This window comes from Lacerta agilis, chromosome 2 (assembly GCF_009819535.1).
Source record: "Lacerta agilis isolate rLacAgi1 chromosome 2, rLacAgi1.pri, whole genome shotgun sequence".
NCBI classification, from domain to species: Eukaryota; Metazoa; Chordata; class Lepidosauria; order Squamata; family Lacertidae; genus Lacerta; species Lacerta agilis.
This window is the reverse complement of record NC_046313.1, coordinates 20,156,397-20,184,024: the sequence shown is the minus strand read 5'-3', so window position 1 is coordinate 20,184,024 and position 27,628 is coordinate 20,156,397. Positions and strand designations below refer to the sequence as shown.

General features: G+C 41.7%; 1 protein-coding gene across 2 annotated transcripts in view; it reads left to right on the top strand.

Moving 5' to 3' along the window:
- Positions 1 to 241: 241 nt before the first annotated feature.
- SMURF2 (SMAD specific E3 ubiquitin protein ligase 2) overlaps positions 242 to 27,628 on the top strand; it is a 70,931-nt gene continuing 43,544 nt past the window's right edge. Inside the window, exon 1 of one of the 2 annotated variants that reach the window (XM_033138869.1) lies at positions 242 to 571. In XM_033138869.1, the coding sequence (XP_032994760.1) occupies positions 520 to 571 (52 nt within the window). In that variant the 5' untranslated portion in view covers positions 242 to 519. The remainder of the gene's footprint in view (positions 572 to 27,628) is intronic. The other variant, XM_033138870.1, reaches the window with a different exon arrangement.

Below are 27,628 nucleotides of genomic sequence, written 5' to 3'. Positions count from 1 at the left end.
CCCCCATCGATGTTCTTCCGCGCGGCCTCGGGAGGTTCCAGAACGAGGGAGCCTTTCACCGAAGGGCCGCCCGCGACGTCTCGCCGCCGCCGCGAAAGGGGGCCCCTGTAGTTACTGCTGCTCCTCCACGAGGAGGCGAGGCCTGTGAGGAACTGGGCCTGAGGCGGCCAAGTGGGGGGGTGGGGTGGAGGAGAGCGAAGCGGCCGGCCGGCCTTGGCGCGAGCGACTCCGCCGCCCTCCCGCTCCCCCCTCAGGCTTCTCCCCCGTCTGCCGCTTTGTTGTACTCGCCGCCTCAACCTCGGGCGGGAAGGGAAGGGCAAGGCGGCTGCGCCTCCGCCTCCTGACGCTCATGGCGACAGTGGGCACATCCGGGCTTTTCTCCATTCGGCGTCGTGAGGCGCGTCCAGCCCGACTCCATTAGAGGCTCTCTCTCTTTCCCTTTCCCTCCCGCGCCGCCCCGTCCCCGGCGGCAGGGAAGGAGGGTTACCGCCGGACTCTCGGGAGGGATTCCCGGGGGTCATGTCCAACCAAGGGGCGAGGAGGAACGGGCCCGTCAAGCTGCGACTGACAGGTGAGAGGAGCCGTTGCGCGCGGCGGGGCGGGCGGGCGGGCAGGCGGCGCGCACGCTTCGCTCCCGATGCACACGTTACGAGGAGGAGAGCGAGGCCCGAGGGGCCTTGTTTGCCTGGTGGGGTGGGGTGGGGGGGAAGCGGGTCGGCTTTGACAATGGAAGGGCCACCCGAGAAGAAAGAAGCGTTGTGTGGGGGAAAGAAGGGTGTTGCGAGGGGAATATAATTCGGGTCTGTGGAGAAGCCGTTCGGAAGTTGCGGGACGCTGAATAGGGCGGTGGGGGTGGGGAGAGAAAAGGGCCCCAGGTTTGGTGAGGAAAGGAGAGAGAATTTCGCAGTTTATTTTCAAAAATAATAATAAGGGAAACGTGAGGTGTTTGTGTGTGTTTGTGTTTCAACCCACTGGCCGGCAGCCTTGAGGAGCGAGCTGCTTTCCCCCCTACCCTGTGTATGTGAGACTCTCTCGAAAGCTTCCAGGCCTCGGGAGAAAAGTAAGCTCTTCACCCCACGCTCCCACCCCGCGATCTCAGCTATCGTGGGTGGGTGGGTGGTGGGGTGAAGAGTTTGCCGAGGGGTGTGAGCTTCCAGGTGCAACGGTTGCTGCACACACCGCACGGCGGCCTGAAGGGACGCATCCTGCAAAGCTTCGGACTCCTCCGAAAAAGCCTGTCTGAAACTCCAGGGCTCGAGCATCGTGAGAGGTTTTTCTTTCTCTATCTCTCCAGGATCTGGATTGCTCAACCGGTTTGTTAGGATGTGAGGCCGCTTTGGGACGTGGGTTTAAGTGTAAGTTGTGAAGCTGGGGGGAGGGTTAGAGAGAGTTTGATCCTTTTCCTCTGGCAGCTTAAACTTGAATGAGTCTCTGCCGCTTTGCGCCCTTGTTTTCGCCCTGCTGGAAATCCACTTCCGCAAAGGAAGGTTGTGTAAGGTTGTGCCTTGATGAGATGGAGAGGGCAAGAGCACGAACCTTTCGGGTATTTTCTTTCTTTCTAATATATATATATATGTATGTGTTTGGATCTCTAAAGAAGTCTGGAGATGGAAGGAAAGGCTTTTTGGAACAAGATGGTTTGACTGGAATGTGCAATAGCTGTGGTTCTGTTTTGATGCTTATGCTACCATAGCACAGAGCAAAAACTTGGTCTTAAGCTTTGAATATCAATTTTTTTCAAGTTTATTACTGTTACTATTATTAATTTTTACAAAGTAATAAAAAAGTGCCACACCACCCCCAAGACCATCCATTGTAACTATCCAGCTTCCCAAAATTTCAACACCTCTTGCGATGGTTTGACCCCTTTCTGTTTTAACAGTACGAATTCTACGAATACCTTCCATATCTCCTCAAAATAATTTCTCCTCATATTCTCTGTCTTAACCTTAATAGCACATCTTTGAAAATCTTCAGATTCCTTGAGTGGGAAATGTTTTGTGGCAGTTGTCTTTGAGGACTCCTACTTCAGTTTCTATTTCCACCTCACATGTTAGGATTTAGGATTCACATCCATGCTTGTTTGTTAGAGTAAAAAATGACTTTAAAAAAAAAAGATATGTGCTTTTAAGCCAGTCTCTCATCTACTAGATGGGAGTCTTGGGCAAATGATGATTCTTTATACAGCTTTTCAGGTAAACCTCGTGAAATAGCTTACATAAAATATTAAAACAGTAAGCATATATTAAAACTAACAAAACACACACATGTATGCCCTGGATTAATTTTATATGAAAGTTAGATTGCATCTCCCCTCAGGGCAAGATTGTTTTCAGGTAGCACTATGATGGCTGTAAATCATTATTAAAAGCAGGCCTGTCCCCAGCCTGGCAGAGGTTGTTCTTACTAATAGCTTGTATTATCATCAACCATTTTTGAATGGTACCATCTTGCAGTCTCTATAATCTCTTGTGCATTTTACTAAACATATACATTCTTGTTTGTGTGGCTCTAGTTCTAATTCTGCAAGAACATAATTGGAAAATTTCCAAAGTTGATATATGCATATTTATAGGTTCTAAATTGGGGGGGGGGGCGTGACTTGTCGCCCTGCACATGTTGTTGGACTTCCACTCCCATCAACCCCAGCCAGCATAGCCCAATCATCAGGGGTGATGGGAGTTGTAGTCCAGCATCATTTGTTGTTGTTGTTTAGTCATTTGGTCATGTCCGACTCTTCGTGACCCCATGCACCAGAGCACGCCAGGCACTCCTGCCTCCCACTGCCTCCCGCAGTTTGGTCAAACTCATGTTAGTAGCTCCGAGAACACTGTTCAAGCATCTCGTCCTTTGTCGTCTCCTTCTGGATTTACCAAAGACGTGCATTACAATCTTTTTAAACCAACAAGTGGATAGGTAGGCATTACGTCTGTCCCTTCCCCTTGCACATTTTCTAATGCTCTCAGATTTGTAATTTTGGAACGATAGAAGCTTGCCTCAGGGAAAAGATTAATTAGAATTCAAAGTACATCACAATACTTATTAGAAATACTTATTAGAAAAAAGATAGGTAATTGTAAAATTATAGACAGCAGGCAGACATATGACCCTTTAAAATGTTTTTTTGGGTTGTAGTTTTTATTTTGATTATATATTTTGTGGTTTTATATTTTGATTTTGTTCTGTGAACTGCCCTGAGACCTCCAGGTATTGGGCTGTATATAAATTCAATAAATAAATAAATAAAAATAAGTGGACGAAAACACTTTGATACCTTTAAGAGTAAATGTTCTGTATTTTGCTTAACTTTAAATGTGCTTGTCATGCATCACATGCATTCTTTTTTGTAGGGAAGCTTTAAACGCATAAGGAAAAATATTGTTAAGTATTTGAAAGTAAGCAATATTGAACTCAGTGGGACATGTAAGTAAATATGTATAGAAGTGGTTGAAAAACAAGGGAAAAAAGTAGTGGCTGAAAGTGGTTTTCTTAGGGTTTGCTTTAGAATAGCTAAATCTCATGTACTTTGTGGTTTTGATAATCCATTTTGGTATGAAACATACTTCAGGAACTTCTAAATGCTAAAACTATATTGAGCTAAAGTTCTTCCTTGTGTGTGATTAGAAGTAGTTTACTATAAGAATGTTGACATATCTAGTTTCAGTGTTTTTAAATTTTATGAGGCTAGTAGTCTTCTGTTTTGGCTTCAACATTTTCTCTTGTCCCGGTTTAATTCTGTAAGCAATATGTAGTATTTATTTATTTCACATTTATTATCATGGTATTTGATAGTATAGACTGTGAAAACTGGATTGGAAAAACTGGATTCAATTAGCAGTTTTCAAGACGTAAACATTAAAAGTTTTAGATGGAAACATTGTTTTGACTGACTGGATAAATGACAGGATAGTGTTTGATGTGAGGCCAGGAACTGATTTGGAGCTAATGCCCAACTTCTATGTCCATCTTGAGGAGCCAAATAAAATATTTAGCCTAGGCCTGATTTAGAAGAAAAGGTTGATTCTTTTGAGGCTTTAAGAATGTTCTGAGAAATGTTTGGCATACCTTTGCACTAAGTGTTTAACAGTTTATTTAGATCTCTGTTTTATAACCACTGTAGAGACATAACTTTGAATTTTACTGGATGCCCAGCTTATTCATAGTTCTTCTGTATCTTTGTTCACTGTGTGTCTTATTTACTTGTCAAAACATCAGTGTGCAGTCTACAACAAGTTGCCATGTGTTTGGCTACTGACAATCCACTGATAAATGAAAATAACACTATGAATATCATTAGAATGAGAATAGGTTTCTGGTTGTGCACTGTATTTCAAGCAGATCTGAACTTGTACTTTTACTACTGTTGATTTATGGGGATGGGGTCACCATCTGCCTTGTGTAACTGGATGTTGAAAATTGGCTAGCTGTTTGAGAAGGCTATTTTCCTCCCTCCCCCCAAAATTGACTACTGAATTAAGTTGGATCTCCAAAAAACTATGAAAAACTATGTTGTGTATAATGTATTTTAGTTTTAAAACAGAGTTTTCCTTTGCTGCCTATACTGAAACTGCAGCATTCAGAAGTGTTTCATTGCAGATGAAAAGTAAGACTGAATCCTATTTAACTTGGTGGGATTTACTTATGCATAAGATTGTGCTGCATGTATCATGAAAATGCTCTAAATTGACATACCAGTAGTTAAATGTTTGGGATGGTAGTTGTATTGATAAAGTATCAATCTGGATGAAATGTGCTGGTTAGATGTTTTGATGCTTTAGGTTTACACAGGTAACTGTAAATACTACTGATATTTTCCTTTCAATTCCAGTATGAATTCATAGGTCCACAAGGATGCTGACTCCTAACCTTAGTGGTGAAGTACCGGTATTTGTGCTATTTAAATAGATGTGGTGCATCATTAAGGACAACATCAGAACTATTGGATAGCCACTTAGTTACTAGTTAATGAGACTGTGCTGCTGCTGGTGAAGCTTTAGTATAATCATATTAGATTCTTAGTTATCATTTAAAGGCAACTGAAAGGGATTTTTTTCCATTGGGGAAGCAGATGCCATTGAGGAATATATCCTAATAAGGACTATATCACACATACTTCCGTACTTCGCGTGAGAAATCTCGACTTATTCCATCCAGTAACATGTATGGACTATAATGTGAATGCAGACTTGACAGCAATTCCTTTGATTCTGTTGGCTGGGGAAAGAGCAGTTTCAAAAGTAGGACAGTCAGGATTGCTAAAGTGTAGAGTAAAATGTCTTCTCTAAACCTTCTTTTAGCTTCTTCTTCTTTACATTATTTATAAACAACTAGTGTTTCCCCCCTCCTATAACCTTGTCTCTACCATTTGTAATTTCATATCTTCTTTTAAAAAAAACTATAGCATTTCTATTTTCTCCCTCCAGAGACTTAAAAAAACCTTTAAAAATGATTTTCTAATATCAAACATTACATTTCCCCCCCCAAAAATGAAGAAATAGAATAAATATATACCATGAGAACATTTTAACTCCAAAAGGACTGGACCCCCAAATAGGAAAGAACTCACTCCCTCAATCCAGACAGTGTAAGTAAATATTGATGGGAAAATGATGGCACGAATACTAAAATAATAGAAGAAACAATATCATACTTACTTAAAATTATTATGCATTCCATATCCTAACATGAGATGGTAGGTTTTCCTTTTCCAAATGTAATAAAACTATACCAATCTTTAATGCATTTATCTTACTTTGAAGTGTCATGTACTCTGATTTCATGAATTAGTTTTTCCATATATTCTAAATACCAAAGGTAAATAGATAAAGGTAAATAGGTAATAGGTAAATACCATACTTTATGGTGCCACGAGGTTAAAGTAGTTCCCTTTAAATCTTGCCAGTACTTAGTGATTGTTATATGAGCATCCATTTCCAAGAAAAGAGCTGCAAAAGAGGAGGGAAGGGTCAATGAATACTGTGTAAAATTCAATCAGTCTCTTTTTCTGAGCTGTCATTATTACCAGTTTTGGCTTCTTCATATTTGTCATCATATTTATTATGGACTTGTTGCCCAGATTGAAACAAGCTGTGTCTCATGAGCTTTTATCCCTAGGAGGAATATGAAAAGATAAAGCTTCTGATTTTTTATTGTTAACCCAAAGGCCTGAGAAAATCTCAAAACATTCCAGTTCCTTCTTAAAGGGGATGTTGTCAAAGGGTCTGTAACCAATAAGGCCAGGCCATCTGCATACAGATTTAATACGTGGGCTCATCTTGTAATACTATTACTGTATACAAAATAATTTAACAAAATTAGTAAGCTTTATTGTACTTAGAAACATCAAATTCCCAATAGCAATTGAAAGGTACCCTCCTTTTTCCAATTACCGTATATACTTGAGTATAAGCCTAGTTTTTCAGCACACTTTTTGTGCTTTAAAAGCTGCCCTCGGCTTATACTCAAGTCAACCATTCCTTAAGAGGTGTACAAGAACGGTGGTTCTTTACTCTCCCCAGGCAGCTTGTTCCATTCCTGAACTGCTCACATAAATGCAAACTTTACACCCCAGAAGGCAGAAAGCCTATCAGTTAAGGAAGTACTGAAACCCCACAGGTGCTCACTTTCCCTGGCTCCTGCTTAAACAGGACAGGATCCCAGCCTTCTCTGTATAACACAAGGGAACATTGCGCTGTAGGTTAAACCACAGAGCCCTAGGGCTTGCTGGTCAGAAGAATGGCGGTTCGAAACCCTGCAACGGGGTGAGCTCCACAGCAGCAAAGGAGGAAGAGGAAGGAGCAGCCCAGAGAGCTGCTTTGGGCTGCTCGTTCCTCCTCTACCACAGTGGCAAAGATGAACCGGCTTATACTTGAGTCAATAAGCTTTCCCACATTTTTGTAGGGAAATTAGGTGCCTCGGCTTATATTTGGGTCGACTTATACTCGAGTATATACGGTATAACTGATAGATAGTATAATCACCAGGAAATTGTTTCATTTACTGTATGTGACCAAAAAGAATGTGCAAGGGAACTACTGGGAGTTAATAGCCTGTAATGTATTCTATATGATCCACAACTGATTTCCAAAATGCATTTATTTTAGGACCAACCCAATATATATTGAGAGTGGCTAACCTATGGCATTCAAATGTTGTTAGACTACAACTTCCATACACTCCAACCATTTGCCAACTAAATGTTGCTGTTTGTTTTCTATACTTTATATCCCTTTCTTCTGTTAGAACAGGAATGAGGAATCTGTGGCTGTCCAAATGCTGTTGGATTCCATCTGTCCCAGCCATCATGGCCAACAACACCTGGAGGATCATAGCTTAGCCAGCCTTGTAAAATATATTGATGAGATCCGCTCTGTCTGCTTGGCAGTGCCAACAAGTGTCCTTTGTTCCTGGGTATTTTCTACTTGGTTTCAGTGGTGTTAGATACCATCTATAGAAGCTTTTATGGGAACTTTCCTTAAGGTAGGCTTGCCATATTTCAAATAGTGAAAATACACAGAAAAGTTGTTGAGCTTCTTTTGGCAAAGTTGTTGAGCAGTTTTAAAGATATTTTTATGGAAAGTCACCAAAAACGGCACTGCCGATAGGGGTTCCATACACCTGGATTTTCCAAGACATTTTAACAATTTCCGCCTGGACACTACTGATGGCTGCAGAATTCCGGATATGTCCGGGAAATCCCAGACATATGGGAACCCTACTTAAGGTTCATGCTTGAAGCCTAGAGAAGTACTAACCTGTAGATCTCTCTCCAATTTAACTTCATAGGAATTTGAGTGCAGGTGCAACTCAAATAACATTTTATGTAGTTTACAACAAAATTGTCAAACTTTGTTTATGTAGGGGCAGTATTAGCCATGGCTGATATTAATTTAGCCGTATGACTAAGCATAGTTGAGGTTGGCAAGGGAGGGAAGAATTTTTATGTTCAAGGGGAGAGCAGCTAGCTGGTATGATATCAGGGAAGAATAAGGTCAAAGGCAGGAAATGCTTCCTCAGGAACTTTTGTTCCTATACCAGATTCTCAAAATAAAATTCTGAAAATCTTTTATGAGAAGCTTTGAGAATATCTTGGGACTATAAAGTGGGATGCAAGTATCCCAAGTAAATAAATTGGAGTTGCTGGCAGATGGAGCATGCAAGCCCTGATCTCTTAGCTATACTGTATTTAAGAGATGGGGAATTATCATCTGCAGCTGCTCATGTCTCCTTGTCATTGATCTTTTCCTTTTCTTATCATTTGATTATTATTTTTTGTTCACTGCTTAGGCGCTTTCTTGCAATCAAGTGGTATATAAACTTTGTAAAATAAAATAAAATGCTAACCCAGTGTTTGTGTCCCATTTCTGCTCCTTTCTCACTGAACCTGCAACTGAAAAAACCCTTCCTTCCTTTGGAATCTCTGCCACCCTCTCCTTTCTAGATTTTTGTGTGTCATGAATTAAGGATATCTCAGGGTGGATTGGTTTAAACTGGTGATTGAAATCATGATTTAAATTACCCTGGGGAAAAAGAGAGATGCTTAACTCAGCAGTTTAAGTCAACTTTCCGATTTGAAAATCATAAAACAACTGCAACTAAATGGAGCCTTTATATAACTTATTTAAGTTACGCATTTGTGTAACCTAAAACCTTGGTCATGCAGCTCACATGCCTTCTGTATTTATTTACTGTATACAACTCTTCATCAAAAATGATCCCAGGGTGGTTTGCAATAAAAACAACAATAGTGAGACCACTTATTTGTTAAAACAATAGAGTGAGTACTATACTGTAACATTGCGACTTGCTAGTTCCTGGCCACCAGTATAAAACCAATTTATAAATAAATTTATAAATAAAAAACTAGCATACTATGGCTTGTGTTTGTTCATCAAATCAGGATTATAGATCAGGATTCTTGACATTACATCTGAACCAAGCTTAGATTCCTTACATTAAAATGTTATACTTGGATTAAACTGATGCAGGGCATGGTGACCAATCTTATGGTGTGAGTAAGTCCCTAAAGCAGCACTGTGTGTGGTATCTTTCTGCGAACTTGTGGACACAAATTGCAGTGCTGGTTTTGTCCTCTAGTGCCATATATGAGCCCAGTACATCTGAGATTGTTGCCAAAAGTCTTATTACTGAGGGTCTTACTCATATTCCAAGCAAGGAAAACAAAGGCCCATGAGAGGGGTAAGACCTCACTAGCTGTCCTATGCCTGTGAGATTTGCTCATCTTTGCATATGTCTTAGAAATGTTGTATAAATAATAAGAATTTTTTTTAACTGGCTGTTGGTGGCTGAGGTTTTAACATTTGTTATGCACATTCATGTGTTTGTTTTCAGAAATAGGACATGGTAGAAAATATGGCAACTAAAATCTTGCTTCCTACAGCAAAAAAATGTCTGTGTGCGAAACAGTGTAGGAGTATTTCTAAGATGTGAGATGCTTTTAGCAGGTGTTTGCTTTCTGGATATAAGAAGTGGAAGAGTAAAAAAGACTTTGGATGGAAGAACAGGACTGGCTGAAAATATGTGCAATTGTGCCAAGGTGTTGACACAATTTAACTGTATAAGAAACGTGGCAGACTGCCACTGGGAATTACAGCCTTGTGTCAGATGCCCCATATCTCCCATAGTTTCCTTGTGTCCTGACACCATTACATTTGTGTGCTGTCTTGCTCCACAGGAGTGTGGGGAATTCAAAGTGTAATGGTCATCTACAGTTATGCAGTCTTAAATCATTTCTGGAGTTAAAGTGGCATGTGACATTTGTGGGAAAGATAGGGATAAGTAACTCATGAATAAATATTGATAATGAATTAAACCTCTCCTTCTCCCATCCACATTTTCTGTGATTTTAGAATGATTATGAGTTTTGATATTAAGTGTTTTAGCTAAATAGATATGTACCCAGTTGTTCAGAATGGCATACTCTCCTCTCCCCCTTTGTACAATGTGAGTTGAAGTAAACAGTGCTAATGATTGACTAATCTGACCGAACAGATTGAGTATATTTCTTTATTTGCTGTATGCGTATAATATAGAGAGAGCAATAATTTATGGATAACACATAGAGTATGGTTCAGGAATTATCCTTGATTGTGCTAAGTGGGTCCAAAATGCTGGGAAATGTCTCCTGGTTCTTAAGGAGGAAAAAGTAGGTTTCTGAATACACTGCTGATCTCAGCTGACTGCTGTAGTTGCATTCCATTTTGTATAGTTGTTAAAACATCTGTGCTTGTTGTAAAAAGCACAAGTCGCCACAGTGAGTATAGTAAGAAGACTGCCACAGTCGTTCAAACAGAATGAAAATGGTTACTAAACAACTTATACTGTCTATAAAGTAGCAAAAGTGACTTCAGACTTACTTTTGTGTCTGTTAATGTGTGGTAATTACAAAGGTAATACTGTAGTACAGTAGTTTCCTTTGCCTTAGCTCTCTAATTTCCTGTCCGCTACTGTATTATCAGTTGCTATAAGCAGCCACTTCTTTTATTTTGAACAATATCATGTAATACCATATGTATGATTTTCCTCCTGTTTTATTTTTGTCTTGGAATAAAAGCTGGAAGCGCTTTTTATCAGTGCCTAAAGTGCATTTAATCAACTTCTGTTGGTATGACAGCTACAACTCTTCCTGGACTTGGAAAGCTTGGCCACAGTATTTCATGCATTTGATTCTTCAAGACTGGTTCACTGCAGTCTGTAGGACTTCCCTTGTGCTTGATCTGAAAGCTGCTGTTAGGGCAGAATCCTGGAGCACGTTTGCTGACAATAGTGAGATCTTTTTAGAATAGAACATCTGTGCTCAGAGACTTATACTGGTTCCTGATTTGCTACTGGACCAAGTTCAAGGTGTGACTGTTAGTATATAAAACCCTTAACAGCTTGGGACTAGTTTACTTTTGATGTCGCTTTCCCCCATATTTACCCATTTGACTACTTCAATCTGTGGAACTGGCACTGTTAACAAGGTCCCACATAATATTCGTTCCACATGTACAATAAACCAGTGTTTTAGTCTGACAACACCTAGACTTTGGAACTCCCTATCTGTTGACATCAGTTTAGACAAACCTACTCAGGTATGTAGAATGCTAATGTGTATTTTAATCTATTTTTAGTTTGTCACCGATTATAGGAAGGTAAACGGCGTTTCCGTGCGCTGCTCTTGTTCACCAGAAGTGGCTTAGTCATGCTGGCCACATGACCTGGAATCTGTATGCTGCCTCCCTCGGCCAGTAATGTGAGATGAGCGCCGCAACCCCAGAGTTGGACACGACTGGACCTAATGGTCAGGGGTCCCTTTACCTTTTTATAGTTTTTTTTGAATGCTTTAAATAGTTGTTTTTTACTGTTTTTCAAATTATATTTTATTACTTTCTAAAACATATATGAACAGTAAAACACAATGTAGCCTGCAGCATATGAAACATAACTGGATTTCATAAAGTTTACATTAGATTTACAAAAATAGAAGTCCAGATTTGATACAATGTGTCAGTGTCAAAGTCTGTCTGGAGGTGAATGACTGTACTGTATCCTCAAAGTACTTCACTGAATGATCACAGTCATTCTTTGGGGGTACCAGAGGATCATCTGCCATTACTGGCCATTTTGGGATACAATAGGAGGTAAATTGTTTTAGTGCTTAAAATATTTGGGGGCATTGCTGAAATTGTTTCTGTGAATAACCCTAAAAATGTACCATATTTACATGGATCTAATGCACAATCGAATCTAATGCACACCTCAATTTTCAAAACCTTGAAACCAAAAAAGTATTTGCTGGTAAATGCCATCATATCTAACGCGTGCCCTAATTTTTGCGTCGTAGTTTGGCCAAAAGGTGCGCATTACATTCAAGTAAATATGGTAATTTAATATCAAGTGAATCAAGTTATTGGTTGGCTTCCATGGTTTTCTCAGTTGTCTATGTTTCAATTCTTAATAGAAAAATGCCTTTATTATTATTTTTATAGCAAGCTATTTTTTTATTTCCTTCAGTCTTGCATTGCCTTACTTGAAAACACTTTACAGAGTGCCATAAAGAAGGAAAAATTATTTTTCTGCTTTCCAGTAATGTATTAGATTATCTATGTGCAGATAGAAGATACCAACATTCTTTATGGAATAGAAATGTAGTATTGAATACAACCCGTTTTTTCTTTTAAAAGTTTTATCAAATCAGCTGTTTCCTGTGCAAATAGATTTTAAACTTCACAGCTGTTTTGTGTAATAAATATGTTTCTAATGATTTGAATCAAAATGTGTAAGCCTACCACAGTCCTTCACTGTTATGCACATACAATCCTATGGGAAAGGGGTGCACAGTTGTGGTTATTGGTTTTTACTAAGGACATCAGCTACATCACCAAAGGTGTATAATTCTCACACTTAGTTCTCAACATTCTCGATGGGAAGTTCCCCCAGAAATTATTTCAAAGGGAGTTTATGTGAGCATCATTACAGTGAAATTGCATGTCAGTATGTGTATGTAATAAATCTATGTAATTTGTTAAAGTTTTGCTTATATGACAAGAAAAAGGGTAAAAACATTGCCACTTTATATTACCAATAAGAATAATCTATTAATCTTGTCTTAAATGTATACATTAATACAAGAAGCCAATATGTTCAAATAGGTACAGTATCTAAACATGATTTTAAGCCATGTGTTCAAGTGTGGAAAGGGCAGTGAGAGCTTCAGGCCACAGATTAATGGGTGGTGATTTTTAATCCTTTGAGCCTTGCCACAATAAGGATCCACAGGATCCACTTTAGTTGTCCATCTGTTAGTGTCCATGCCATAGGAATATAATTTGAGTGTCAATATCTACCAATATCAAGGACTTCTCCAAAATAAAATTAACATGAACAATATTTTCTGACTTGAAATTGAACGACAGGGTGGAGGACGAGTCCATATTATATGCCTATTTGTGCCCCACACTAAAATTTCTCATAATAACTAGCAATGCTAAATCTGGATATCAATGTGTTAACTCTACATTTCATTTCTAAACTGAATCAGTGATCCATTTTTAACATAATGAATAAACCCACGATGTACCATTACAAACACCAGCCTCTGTGAACCCCAGTGAAGCTTCATACTCCCCTCATCCCTTCTATTACCGGATGGCTACAAATAAGAATAAACCACAATTCAGTTTCATTTTCCATAATTCCTGGGCTGGCTTGTTACACCAGGAATTATGGTGTAAAATATCCTCAAGTTTGTTAAACCAGTTTCAGAAGCATAATTCAAAGTCTGGTTTTTTGCAGTTGAAGTTTGTTTGAGCTCACAGAAGTTTGTGCACAGAACCCTAAACCGTGGTTGATTGCTATATGTGAATGAGGCTAATTAATATTACCAGACAGAGTTAAAGGAGCCTTTTCTATGTAAATGAAGAACCAGCTCGTTCAGTTCTCATCTATGAACATTTACCTTCTACTTATGTATTTTGTTTTCACCTCATAAAAATGTAGTCTTCCCAGTAACTATAAGGTATTGTTTCAACATATCAGTCATGGACATTTCTTTTTTGCTTGCTGCTTTGGATTTGTGGTAGCAGAGTAAAAGAGAAGCACTGGAAAGAAAACAATAGCATTGTTCAGCATACAGATTCCTGTATTCTCATATTTAATCTCTCAAACTGTCATGGGCGCGGTATCATAATATTTAAAAAAATTCCTATGTGTTGCATTCAATGCTTCATGAATATATTTCTGCTTGCACAATAGGACTTCCTTTCTCCCGCAGCCCCCCCTTTCCATAGGGTACCCAACAAGCTTTTTCCACTCATACAGTGGTAGCATTGGATACAAACCAGTTCCTTCATAGGTAGAATGTGCAAAATGAATGCAGTACAGCAAAGAGATGCAAGGTCAGTTGTAAGAATAAAATTATGTAAGTGATACTCAACTTAATTGTAACTTAACTTGGTTTAGTAGTCAGATTTGCACCATCGTTGTGGAAATATATGAAATGGAAAATGTGTTTTACATCAGCACTTTTCTTGAAGATTTGAACCGCCATTATTTAAATTGATCCACTCTGTGTGTGGAGGACTCTGTGGATTGGTGTGGAGATTGTGCAGGTCGAAAAGTGGTTGGAGTCTCTGATAGACCTCAGTCCTCTTCCACAATGAACCCTACCATTTGTACAAGGGACCCTCTGGGTACAACCAAGAGCAATAAGGCTAAATTGTTTCTTATTCTAGATTTAAATATTTTTAGGCAGTTGGGACAAAGGGTGACTTGGAGGCTTTCAGGAAGATGTCTAGACAAGCTTTGCTAATAAAAATGGGCATTTCACTGTAGAACAATACCCCTTTAAAGTTGTCACCTTGAGCCTGATGTGGTGATGCAAAAAATGAATTTTGGTACTGTTGCGGCCTTACATGTTTTCTCCCTCCTAAAGTTGGGCTGAATCCAAATGTTCCCTTTCTACAACAGAGGAAGAAAAGTACTAATCAAAATGCATTGTTACGGCATTTAAGGGTATTCATTATTGGAGATGCAAAAATATAACTTTTCTGTGTTTCCAGCTTTCAAGACTAGCCATTTCATCAGTTATCCTTCTAGTGCACTTGCATGGCATGAATCAAGGTTCACCTTTCCATATGTGTATTTGAGTTTAATCACAGCACTAGCTATCATTGCTTCTAAGTAGCTGGTTTATCCAAGGCCCTTAAGGTACAATGATGGGCCCTCTAAAAGAATCCAGATTGGAGTTAGGTCAGTAACACGGAAACAGGTTTACTTTTGTGAAACAAATGCCAAGGACTTGTAAAACCTAAGTGTTGCTACATGTTGGTTCTCTTTAAAGGATGACTTTGTAGATTTAGCTTAGTTATGTTTAAACAGATGGGCTGCCAAATTCCTTCAGTCTGCACAGAGTGTAATTTTTTAATGCTCTTTCTCCTCTCCTCTCCTACTATCTAAGCTTATGTCCACACACACAAAAATAAAGATGAACTATTCAGCTGACAAGAATAACCCTAAAAAAACCCCGATTTTACACTTTTCTGTATAGCGTCGCCTTCAGAATTAGGGTCTTAAATTAGATAAAAATACAAATATGTTGTTGTAAACATGCCGAGTTCAGATAAGTCAATAAATTATTATTTTTCTGTTGTGGAAAAGCTGTGATTTATTCAAATTTTTCAGACTAAGGAAAACTAGAGTACAATATTTGGAAAATGGCGAACTAGGATTATTCTAAAGTGCTTCTGTCACTTTAGTAGAAAGGGATGATTAATGATGTCTGATAAAACAGCACAAGGTCTGGTCTGTCAATTGGCAGTAGGAGTTTTTACTTAAAACCAGGTATACAGAAGTAGTTAACCTATAAGAAGGATACAGGAAAAGCCTCACAAGTCAGCCATGTAGGCAGAAAGGATGCCAAATGGGAAATGATTCACCGTCTCCGAATGGGATGAGCAATGAGCAGAAACAGTTTAAATTTCAGACTTTGGGCTGGATTCAACTAACTGGTGCTGCTAGCGGAAGTTTGCATAAGGACTTCCGCTATTGCATTGGGGTTTCCCCTGTCTCCTCTCCATGTTGGGCTCCATGTGCACCCCCCAAATTGACTGGGGGAGGGGAGGGGAGATCTATCAGGCAAGTAGAAATGCTTGTACTTACCAAGCATTCGGCTTAGTGCTATGTTGAATTTCTACCTTATAATTTGGCTCATTACTAACCAAATACAGTGGTACCTTCCAGTTGTGGACGGGATCCGTTCTGGAGGTCCAATCGGATCCTGAGGTTTCCGCAACCCGAGGACCGCTTCTGCGCATGCGTGTGTGGTGAAACCCAGTAAAATACTCCCGGATTTGCTGCATGTGCACCCCAGAGTTTACGTAACCAGAGAGTTACGTAAACGGAGGTACGACTGTATATGATCATGCCTGTATCCACCTTACCCTATGTCTCAGTGTGCTCTGTGCTTCAAAATTCTTAATGAAACATGGATGAAAGGCTAGTGTAGTAGCAGCAAGGAAATCAGTTTAGTTTGTGTGAGGTATATATTTTTTACATTCAGCAGATGCTTGTGGCTTTTGTAAATTATGTATGTGGTGAAAACCACACAATATAACGTGCCAGCTATTCAGATGACAGTCAGACTCTCAGATTAATTGTTTCAGAATGTGGAATCTTCCTGAGTTTCAGTCATGTATGTGCATGCAACACATGCATAGACAAGTGCACAAACCTTTAAGAGTGTGTGCATCTCACTCTTGCACATATTTACTTTAAAAGAAGTTCCACTTGTGAAGAAAGACCCTGATCTGCCCCACCATTTCTCTAAGGCAGCTTGTCGCATATCTCCTGCTACCTTCTTCAAATACATGTTGGGGAAAGAGGGGGAGAATTAAGCTTCATTTCACCCCCCCACCCCACTTGGAACCCCTTTTGCAATCTCTGCACCTTCCTCTTCATTTCAGTAGTTTCCTTCATCTTCTAATTCCCCGAAGGATCCTGGGCCGCCATTCTAGACTCACTTAACCCAAGAGCCTTAATCCCATTGAACTCAGTGGACAGTTACCGGTAAGTCATTTTGGACTCTTGCCCTTGTGAGGGTCTTACAGAGGAGGCAGACCCTGGACTTTCCACTTGCTTCAATAGGTGGATGACTGCTGAGAGGCCCTCCTACTTATTCTGCTGGGGGGAAGACACTTGGATTTCTGCCCCACCCTGAGAATATTACTGTCAGTGGAATTATGGAATTGTATAGCAGGAAGCGTCCTCTAGGATCCCAACCCCCTGCAATGCAAGAATCTCAACACATAGTCCCTCATCCTATTTGAAACCATACCTGACACTGCTTAGCTTTGCAAATGTGCTAGCAGTTTTGTTGCTGCAGGAGGTAAGTATATCTAACAGGATTGCAGAATGAGGGAGAGCCCGCCTCCTTACTTTAGTTGCAATTTTAGGAAGAAGAAAAAAGCAAGGGAATAAGAGAGTAAAAACAAAACGCCCCTGCCCTACAGTCTTGGACTCTTGGTAATATATTTAGAAGAATAATTCTTCACTTTTTTCTTGATGGAGGCGATGATAGCCACATCAAGCTACCCATTGCAAATTTTGCTATAACAGAGGTGTCTGATGTGGGGAAAGAAATAATATCTTTTCCCTTCCCTTCCTTTTATGGTGAGAGAGGGAGAGTTGTCAAGTTGCCCCCCTCCCCCAAACAAATGACAACAAAATATACAATACAGATGAATGTGCTTCACCTGCAATTTGCTTTCTTGCATATCCAGACATTGTTGGATACGGAAAAGATGATTTAATCAATGAACAAATTTAGCACACATGTGCTAAATACACAGAATTAAATGCTGCAGCTATGATCACCAAAATAAATTGCCTTCAGCACCACATTGGCTTGTATAAGGAAGTCAATACTGATGAGCAGATTGTTAACTGGACAGCTTTAGATTTGCTTCGGTGGATGTACAAGTGGAAGCTGCAAGAGAATTTGACTAACTTTGTTAGACATTTCATTACTCACCTTTTGTGAGTAAACTAGAGCAACTATATTGTAGTGAGTAGGGTAGAATTAGTCCGGTTTTGGAGCCACAGTGCTCTGGGTTTTTTTTGTATTCTGTTTTGACCTTTTGCCTGATTTTGGTCTACCTTTTATTGTTAATAACATTTCCTAATTTGACCACTGAAGGTTGCGTGATTTCCAAGTTCAGGGTTTTAGAATCCCCATGAACCTAGATGCTTGGAATTCATGCTACTGAAAGTTTAAGATTGGAGTTGTGAGATGAGCATGCTCTTCTGAGATCTGCAAGACACTCAGGGAGTGGGGGCTGCTCTTCAAAATATGGCAACCCTAGACAGTAAGGGCAAGAATAATGGTAGCGGAGTATAAAATTCAATGCAACAGTTGTGGTAGTAGAAACTTCCTGTTGCACAACAAGCATCAGGGCCGCACAGCAGTCTGTTGCACAGCCATCCATGAGAAGTAGGTTGACTTCCTGTGCTTTCTTTTTTGGAAGTACTAAGGGCACTATATTGAATTCCTCCCCCTCTGCGCAATGGGACTTACTCACAGGAAGGTGTGCTTAGTATTATAGCATTAAATCTTAAGGATTTATTCTAGGAGATGCCATGTTCAGATAACTGATGGGCAAATCAGGTGTTTGGCGGGGGTAGCATGTCTTTTGCTGCTGCTGTGCCCAGCAGTCCAGCTGACTGCAGCCAGGCAGGTGGAGATGCTAGGTGTCAAGTGTGGTGATGGACATCTCCATCCAGTTACAAGAGGCAGGTTACCATTTGCAAAATGCGACTGGCGACTGGCTAATTTTGAACGCTGATCTTACCAGGAAATTGCTCTTCACAATGTCGGAATCAGGCCTTTAGTTGTTGTGGCAAACACCCTTCAGAATTTTAAGTTGAGGTATTTCCCAGTCTGCATATGCATATTGATTATAGTTTGCTACCTTGGGCTTGTTGGGAGGAAGAGTGGGATACAAATTTAATAAGTAAATAGGTTAGCGTTTTGATTTGCTGCTGGTCATGGCACAAGGAAAAGAACACTCACTCATACTCAGGAAGTTCAATTATAGAATCATAGACTTGTAGAGTTCTTTCTAAGTGTCTGGTTATGTAGTTACAAATCCATATGGCAGGTTGATTTTTGTGGGGGGGCATCTACAGTTATGTTGAACACAGAAAATATCAGAGACTTGTTATAAACACATTCAGTGAGGAAAAGGACAACATCCTTAGCTAATCTTAGACCTCTCCCATTATTAGAAAGAATCTCACATCTACATACATCAGGGTGTTTAGATGATGTGCATTTATCATGTTGCTTTAGTTGCTATATTCCTATAACTTAAACGTTCTGTCAAAAGGTTTTCTCCAGTAATGTATAGTAAAGCAAAATGTATAATGTACTCTGAGGTTCTTTGCTTCAGCAAGAGGCAAATAAATAAGTGGGAAGGCACAATAATGTCTTACAGTGTCTTTGCTTCACTTCCAGAAGAGAGAAAGGAGGAGAAAATAGGGGTCTGCTGCTTTCAATAGCAGTCATGTGGCTTCCACATTCTTTTTTCCTCCCTTGGAGTAGTTACTAAGATCACAAACAAGAAAATGGAACACTGAAGGTAGTGGATTTTTGTCTTTTGTGGAATTGAAGGAGGAAGAGGAAGGGAATCTGCAAAATTATTAACTTCGTTTTTTCTTAAAGAAAAGAGAACCTTGATCTTGGCAGGGAAATGGGAGGAAACTTTCCTGTTCTTGAAGAGTTTATCTGTAAATGTAAATATACACTGGTTAATATTTAAGCCATTTACCTTTTCACACAAGCTCTGTGAATCCATGCTATGTATTGCAAAGAGAGCATAGTTTCTAGAACTACTGCAGGTAGTGTCTTAAGCTTCTGTACCACTATTATAAATATTTCAGTAAAATGTCATTAGCTGCAGCCAGTAACAACTAGATTGCTAGGATTTCTTGTCTTTCTATTCAGGATCCAGCATAACCCGTCCAAATCTTATTGTCAAAAAGCTGTCTTTTTAAACTGTATAATAGGGTGTGCTTAAAAAAATGGTGTAATCTCTCTCCTGGTTTTAAAATGTAGCCCATGAGCAAGTCTTAGAGTGACTTTCAATGTTAGTCGTCATTGGAGTAGACCCACTAAGTAACAAGTCCATAGATTTCAATAGGGCAATTTTGAGTATGACTTAGTTGGATATTACCCTAAGAGTTGAGGGTATCTCTTGGGTCATATAAAATATGAATAGTATTTGAATTTTTGAAAGTCACTTCCACGCTAATCCTGGGAGGTAGCAATGTAATATTATAAATAAGTTTTGAGAAACAAAAATGCAAAACAGTACAATTCAGTCCTGATTTCTGAGGGAGATGCAAAAAGATAAAATTCCTAAAACTCTTCTGTGATTGGGTCATCCCAATACGAGGCAGCACTGAAATTCGTTCTTAAAAGAATACAGTGGACCCTCCGGATACAAACTTAATTCATTCTGGGGGTCCGTCTGCACCTGAAAAGTCAGTATCCAGAGGCGCCGCTTCTGCGCACACATGCGACATGATAGAGCATTTCTGCGCGTGCACACGGTGCGAAGCCCGGAAGTATACACTTCCAGGTTTGCAACCCGAAGTTTACATATCCGGAGGGATACATAAGTAGAGGTATGACTGTATAACGGATTACAGATTTATTTATTTCTACATTTAGCTGTCTCCCCATGAGATTTCCATTAAGGGAACAGAATGTTGTCTGTTTCATACACTTTCCCTTACCATTATCCCGAAGATGCAGTCTTTTAGATCTTAAAACATCCTTTGAATGGCTACAAGCAACCTCATTTTTCAGTGTAATATTAGAACCACTGTATTATATTCAGAATTTAAGGAATAGCACTGATAGGTATGGGTGCCCACTTCTGTAAAGGATGGTAAATACCAGCTGCGATGCCCTATTGTCCAGAAGGTGTAAAATTGCTCTCAACTTAATTTTGAAAGTTAATTTGTTTAAGTATCCTGCCTTGTTACCATAATGCCCCAAGTGCCCTATAAATAATAGTTCAATCAATACTTTAAATTTCAAAAATGTTAAAACAGCTTTTAAAAACTTACAAAGCATAGTGTAGCAAAAAAAGTAAAAAAAGTAAAAAAATGAGTTCAGTCAACTACTCCAAAACACTTGGGTAAACGGCATTTCTGTGCACTCTGGCTTCCGTCACAGTGTTCCGTTGTGCCAGAAGCGGTTTAGTCATGCTGGCCAAATGACCCAGAAAGCTGTCTGTGGACAAACGCCAGCTCCCTCAGCCTGAAAGTGAGATGAGCGCCGCAACCCCATAGTCGTCTTTGACTGGACTTAACCGTCCAGGGGTCCTTTACCTTTACCTAGTTAGCTAGTTGTCTAGTTTCCTTTAAGAAACTGAAAGGCTGAGACTATTTAAATAGAGAATTAAAGTTTACCAATGGAGATTGAGTATAATCTACACAAATGGTAAGCAATTTCGTTTGCTTAGGCAATCAGAGTTCAGTGTTCATTCTGAAAGATGCATTTTGTTGCCTTAGCTTATAGCTGTGATGGTGGTTTTAGTAAGTGTCTTCTGATTAAATAAAATAAACACAATCCAATTTAAACAGTGTGTGTAAGGTTAAACGGGAGCTAGCAAGAGCAACACAACTCATCCCTTGTTCAAACACATGAGTAGTTTGACAGATACTATGTATCTCATATTGCAATTATCCAAGAACCTAGAAGTAGCAATTAGTAATTAGTAATTTCTAGACCAGGGGTCCTCAAACTTTTTGAACAGGGGGCCAGTTCACTGTCCCTCAAACACTGTTGGGGGCCGGACTATAGTTTGAAAAAAAAATATGAATGAATCTCACCTGCTTTTGAAGGTTTATGGCCTTCCCCATTCCCCAGCTTTATGGCAAAAATGCAGGAAGGCTTTGCTATAGCTGGCTAGACGCATGTCCCATCTTTAGCTGGCACTGAATCTTCGAGATGCCTGTCTCTCCCTGGAGCCTTCCTGCAGAGGAGGAAGTCCCCCCCCCAGGTTGTTCTGCCTTGGAGGTGGCCTCCCCCAACCCCTCCCTCTGAGCACATGCCTGCCTTTTCTATCCTGCCCCCCTCCTTTGTACCGGGACCCGTAGAGGGTTGAGGCCAAAGATAGCAAGAGGTCTCTTGGCAGTGCCCTGGAGAAGCACTCTCCCTTGCAGGCAGGCTACCAGCCAGGCCCCCCAGCTGGGGCAGAAAAAACCTGGGACTCTCCTGGCCTGCAGTCTTTTGGGGGTGGGAGGTGGGGGTCCTCCTCCTCTTCCTCCTGCTGCTGCTGCTGCTGCTGCTGTTGCACTGGAGCACTTAGTCCTCCTGATTGCTGCTGCAGCAGCCAATAGACAGCTGCCCTTTTCGCAGCAAGCGGGAGCATGATTGGTGACTGGTGGCGATGATCGGGCAGCTGATAGGTGGTTTCTGCGACGTGAGCGGTTGTGTGCTGCGTTCTGGTGGGTGAGCGATTTTCGGCACCCCCCCCCCCCAAACAATCAAGTGGCCAATGCAGAAAATCGCTCACCCTGCTGGAACGAAGCCCAAGCCCGAGATTGTAAGTGACGATTGGCCATTGATTGTTTGGGGGGGGGGGTGCTGGAAATCGCTTATCTGCCTGAACGCAGCACACAACCACTGGCAGTGGGCGCGAGGAGGAGGAGTAGAAGTCCAAGAGTGACCCTACCAGGCGGCGCCCTATTGGTTGGCACCAAAGCCCATCAGACGCGTTGCGGTGCTCGGATTGGCTCTTTCCATGTTAGACAGCGGCAGGTTCTGCAATGGCCAGACGGGCTGGGTTCAGGACCCTGGAGGGTTGGATCTGGCCTGCGGACCGTAGTTTGAGGACCCCTGTTGTAGACCTCTGATATTGCTCATGCAGTGCCTGCTCACGTTGCTTGATAGGCAAATATTGAGAGAGATTGCTTTGATATACTGGGATTTTGAATCTTTAAGCAGACATGATGCATTCATATATACTAAACAGCAACAAGCAGTGGAATTTTCCTCTGTTTGTTGAATATGCATCCTAGATTTTTTAAATGCTAAATAGTGGTTGACCTTACCTGGGATGTTGCTTGTGCCTTTCCCCATGCCAGTCAAAAGTGCCAGCAAATTGTGCACAGGGGGAGTGAACTCTGGAGTGCAAAACCAACAACAATGGCATCAAATACCTGTGAAATCCTGTTCATATGAGGTACTCTTTGGTTTCAGGGTTTAAACACTTTACAGAGTTGCCATTAGTGGGGAAGCAGGCATCCGAAAGAACTTTTTGAAACAGAGACTTTATTTCTCAAGTTTTTATAGAAGGTGCTTTCAAGTTTAATTTCCAATGTACTTTTTGACAACTGTATTAAATTAGCAAGCAGAACTAGTGCAAAAATGACATGAATTCATCATTGATCGAGTTGAAGAAATATGAATGTATTATGTCTCTGGGAATTCAGTGTGCATGTTTTCTTTTTTCATTTAATTTTGGCTTAGAAAGTAGAAAATGGGAGGAGGAGTAGAAAAGGAAGCCTTTTGTTTACTTCAAAACAATACTGTGAAGTAGACATGATGTTTAAAACAGGAGTCTAAACATGGCAAATGTAGGCAGACTGTGTCCACAAGTTACTCAGGAATCCTAAGTGCAGATTGCTGGAGTCTGATATTTCTTAAGGAAATTCAGATTTGCTTTTAAGAGGAAATTTACCCCAGAGTTTTATCACTGAATTAGAAGATTGGCATTGTTCATATGCATCTATAAAAATACTGAAATTTAACTGAAATTTGCTTGAAATCTCTTCTGTCTTCCTCCACTTTTTGGTGTCCTGTGCAAAGTTTAAAATATTTACCAGTAATCTTTTTTTAAAATTTACAAGCTTAATAATATACTTAAAAAACACTTCATTATCAAGTGGTCACTGTTAAACTTTGCAGTACCTTAGTAATATCATTTGATTTAGGTGCTGGAATGCTATAATGTTCAGAAAACAATTCTGATTTATTTAGGCCTGGATTTTTAAAAAAAGTTACAATATGCTCTTGTAGTTAGGTAGCTCTGTGTGTTAAACTGCAAGTCACATTTTTATTTCGTATGCACACTTGTGTAGGAACTTTATCACTTTATTGTCCGAGGGAGCCGGCGTACCGCTTCCAGGTCATGTGGCCAGCATGACTAAGCCACTTCTGGCGAACCAGAACAGCGCACGAAAACGCCATTTACCTTCCCGCCGGAGCGGAACCTATTTTTCTACTTGCACTTTGACGTGCTTTTGAACTGCTAGGTTGGCAGGAGCAGGGACTGAGCAATGGGATTCGAACTGCCGACCTTCTGATCGGCAAACCCTAGGCTCTGTGGTTTAACCCACAGCGCCACCCACGTCCCTAATATGCTTTGTAGTTCCACATTAAATTAGCTCTTTTAGAGATGAGATGACTAGGCTGTATTGCAGGAGGAAAGATCTTGTACTGTACTCAGGACCAGTTAAATACCCATTGGCAATCCAAGGAGATTGAGATATGCATGAAAGTGTATCTTTTGACTTGGTTTTCGAAAGAACTACACTATACCACACAAGCTGTTTTTCCAACTCCCCTGACTTTGAACAGTGGTTTGCCTTGTGGCATGTAATGCCTTGGTGCTTGGGAAACAAGAGTTTCACTGATAGTGGATTTGCTGTATTTGTGTTTCTGTATCATGAGTTAGAAGATAAGTTAGAGGATGTTTACTCTGACACATTAGGAGGTATTTTCAAAATTATACTTCCTACATTTTTAGGACTATCCCGTATTTAAATTAGAGCAATCATAGGAGGAATATTATAAACTGGCAAAAATCAATCTGATACAAAAAAGTCCCTAAGTATTAGAAAAGTGATCTGTATCTAGTAAACTTAATAGGGCTTTTTTACCTGTCCCTTCTGGAAGCAGCTCCAGCACCCATGGAAAAGGTGCTCCTGGGGGTCTAGACACCCTCTAGAGCAGTGGTGGCGAACCTATGGCATGCATGCCAGAGGGAGCACTCAGAGCCCTCTCTGTGGGCACGCATGCCGTCACCCCAGCACAGAACCTTCAGAAGGCGAGGGCAGCACATTGAGTCCTCAGCTCAACTTGTGTCCGAGTAGAAGCGCCTCAGGTGGGGCGTCAGGGGTGGGTGGGTGCAAAATAGAGCCACAACCTCCAGGGTGCATGTTTTCCCTTGGGGAGCCTCCGCTGTGGTTGGGGAGGGCGCAGCGCTATGCACGTGCTCAGAAGAGCGCTGCCAGGAGTTCCGAGCAGCCGTCTTCCTCCTGCTGCTGCTGCGAGGTTGAGGCTTTACACCAGGGGTCAGCAAACTTTTTCAGCAGGGAGCCGGTCCACTGTCCCTCAGACCTTGTGGGGGGCCAGAATATTTTTTTTTGGGGGGGGAAACGAATTCCTATTGCCCACAAATAACCCAGAGATGCATTTTAAATAAAAGCACACATTCTACTCATGTAAAAACACCAGGCAGGCCCCACAAATAACCCAGATATGCATTTTAAATAAATGGGCACATTCTACTCATGTAAAAACATGCTGATTCCTGGCCCGTCCACAGGCCGGATTTAGAAGGCAACTGGGCCGAATCCAGCCCCGGGGCCTTAGTTTGCCTACCCATACTTTACACACCCTCCAGCCGGGGCCAGTGGGAGTGGAGGCTTTGCATGCAGGGATGTCTTAGCCATTGAGGCTACTCGCGCAAGGCGCCACAGCCTGAGGAGGGCGCCTGCGCCCTCCAGCCCCGCTGGCAGCACTGCTCTTGCCCACCTCTTCTCGGGCTGTGGATGCGGGGAGGCCGTCGGCAAGCCTCCTGCCGGCGCTGCAGCCAGGGCTTCCTGGACGGCAGTGCCACACTGCCGCTTCAGCCGAGCAGGCGGAGGTGGAGGTGGAGGTGGAGCACAGCTGGCAGCTTCCCCACCTGCCCCTCTGTGCCCTCCGGCTTCCCATTGTGCCTGGCCCTGCCTGGCGGGGCGCCGGATTTACTTAAGATGGCCCTCTTTGCACACCCCAGCTGAGCTGCCCGATCCCACTCCTACTTGTGTGCAAGCAGGAGCAGGGTGGGGATCTCTCAGCTGGGAAGTACTAAGACTCCACTTCTGAGAGATCCCCACCCTGCTCCCGCTTGCTTGTAAGTAGGAGCGGGATCAGGCAGCTCAGCTAGGGAGCACGAAGCATCCACTTCTGAGAGCTCCCCACCTCCACACCTGCTTGCACGCAAGTAGGAGCAGGAGCGGGCAGCTCAGCTGAGGAGTGCCTGACTGCTTTCAGGTGATGTAGGGGCTCTCAGATGCAGCTTCCAGGCTGCCTCCACCTTCCCCAACCTCAGCAACTATTCAGCCTGGCTGCCTTCACGGGGTCGCAGGGGATCTGATGCGGAGGTGGGGGCTCATTTAAACTTCTCTCTTGAGGGAAGTGCAGCCACGAACCCCTCAATGGAAAGTGTGACGGAGCCTGCACCTCCCCAGCTGAGCAGCCCCAATCCAGCTCCTGTTCCCGTGCAAGCAGCAACGCTGCCTAGCAGAGCAGACCGATCCCACTCCTACTTGCCTGCAAGCAGGAGCAGGCCGGGGGGGGGGGCAGTGACATCCCTTGCTTGCTTGCTTGCCACCCCAGCCCAACCTTCACTTACTCAGCACTGGGGCCTCTGGAGCTGGAGGGGGGGGGTTTGCTGTTGTGGCTGCGGCAGCAGAGGGACCCAGTGCTGGAGGGCGGCAGGTGCCTGCTCACTTGTTACCCTGCCCTCCTTCCCTTACTCTGAAAATGGAAGTTATACTCAGAACAGAGCACGTTCCGCTTCCATAAAAAGTTGGAATACGGGAACACTCATTTCTGGGTTTGAAGTGTTTGGGTTCCAAATAGTTTGAGAACTAATCTGTTCGAAAACTGAGGTATCACTGTATTGCTCCACTCTCTCCATATGGATGCGCCAACCTCCCCTTCTAAACTAAAACCTTAGTACAGTGGAACCTCTACTTAAGGACGTAATAAGTTCCAGAGGTCTGTCTGTAAGTCGATCCGGGTCGCTGTAGAAGCGCTGTTGTGGACAGGCGCATTTGGCGGCAGCTCGCTTCTGTGCATGTGCAGACGGCAGCAGCCGCTTCTACGCATGCGCAAACGGCAGAAGCCTCTTCTGCACGTGTGCGAATCACAGCAAACCCAGTACTTCCGGGTTTGCTGCGGTCGCAACTTGGATCAGGCCCAAGTAGAGGCGGTCATAAGTAGAGGTTCTACTGTATTCAGGTTACCGTAAATTGCTGTGTTGGCACTTTGCAATAAATAAGTGTGTTTTGGATTGCAGTTTGGGCACTCAGTCTCTAAAAGGTTTGCCATCACTGCTCTAGAGACTCTGTGATGTTACATAGTGGATGTAGCAGGAAAGGAGACTTGGTATAAAGTGGAGAACCCTCCCTTGAGTTGTCATTTCATTGGATTCAAGCCATTATGTGAAGGGTGGGGAGCTGTTGCAGTTGGTAGACGGAACATTTCTCAACAAATTTAATTCACTTTTGCCACATGTTTTCTAGAAAGGAGAATATTAATGGCTAAAGTTTTATTGTCAAGTGTTTCCAGCTAGCTACAATTCCCTTTAGAAAGCTTGGTTCATATCATCTCTGGAATTGTGATGTGCTCTGGAAGGCAAATCACAGAAAAATGTAAGTGGCTGGGTAGCTTGCCAGCAGTTCAGCAAAAACATAGGAATTTGGTTAGAAGTACTGAAAAAAAAACCTAGGGTATTCTCTATGCTCTCTTCTGAAGTTTTTCTTCTTCTAAGAAACCTCTTCTATAAAGCCTGGTAAAATGTCACAAACGTTTAAACATGTATTATCAACGTGTTTAAATTGCCAGTGTTGCTCTTAGGTTTCAGAAGCATATTTTTAAATAGAGAGTTTCCTATTTTTTTCTCTTTTCTCTCCAGCGCACCCCCACCCCCTGCCCAAGTAGCTTCATTCCAATCAGCAGTGTAATTGGAATGCAACCACAGTCTGGAGGAGGAAAGGAAATTTTTGGCAAGAGGCAGCAGAGCAGTTGGGAGATTTATTCAGATTAAAGCATAGTCTATTCATT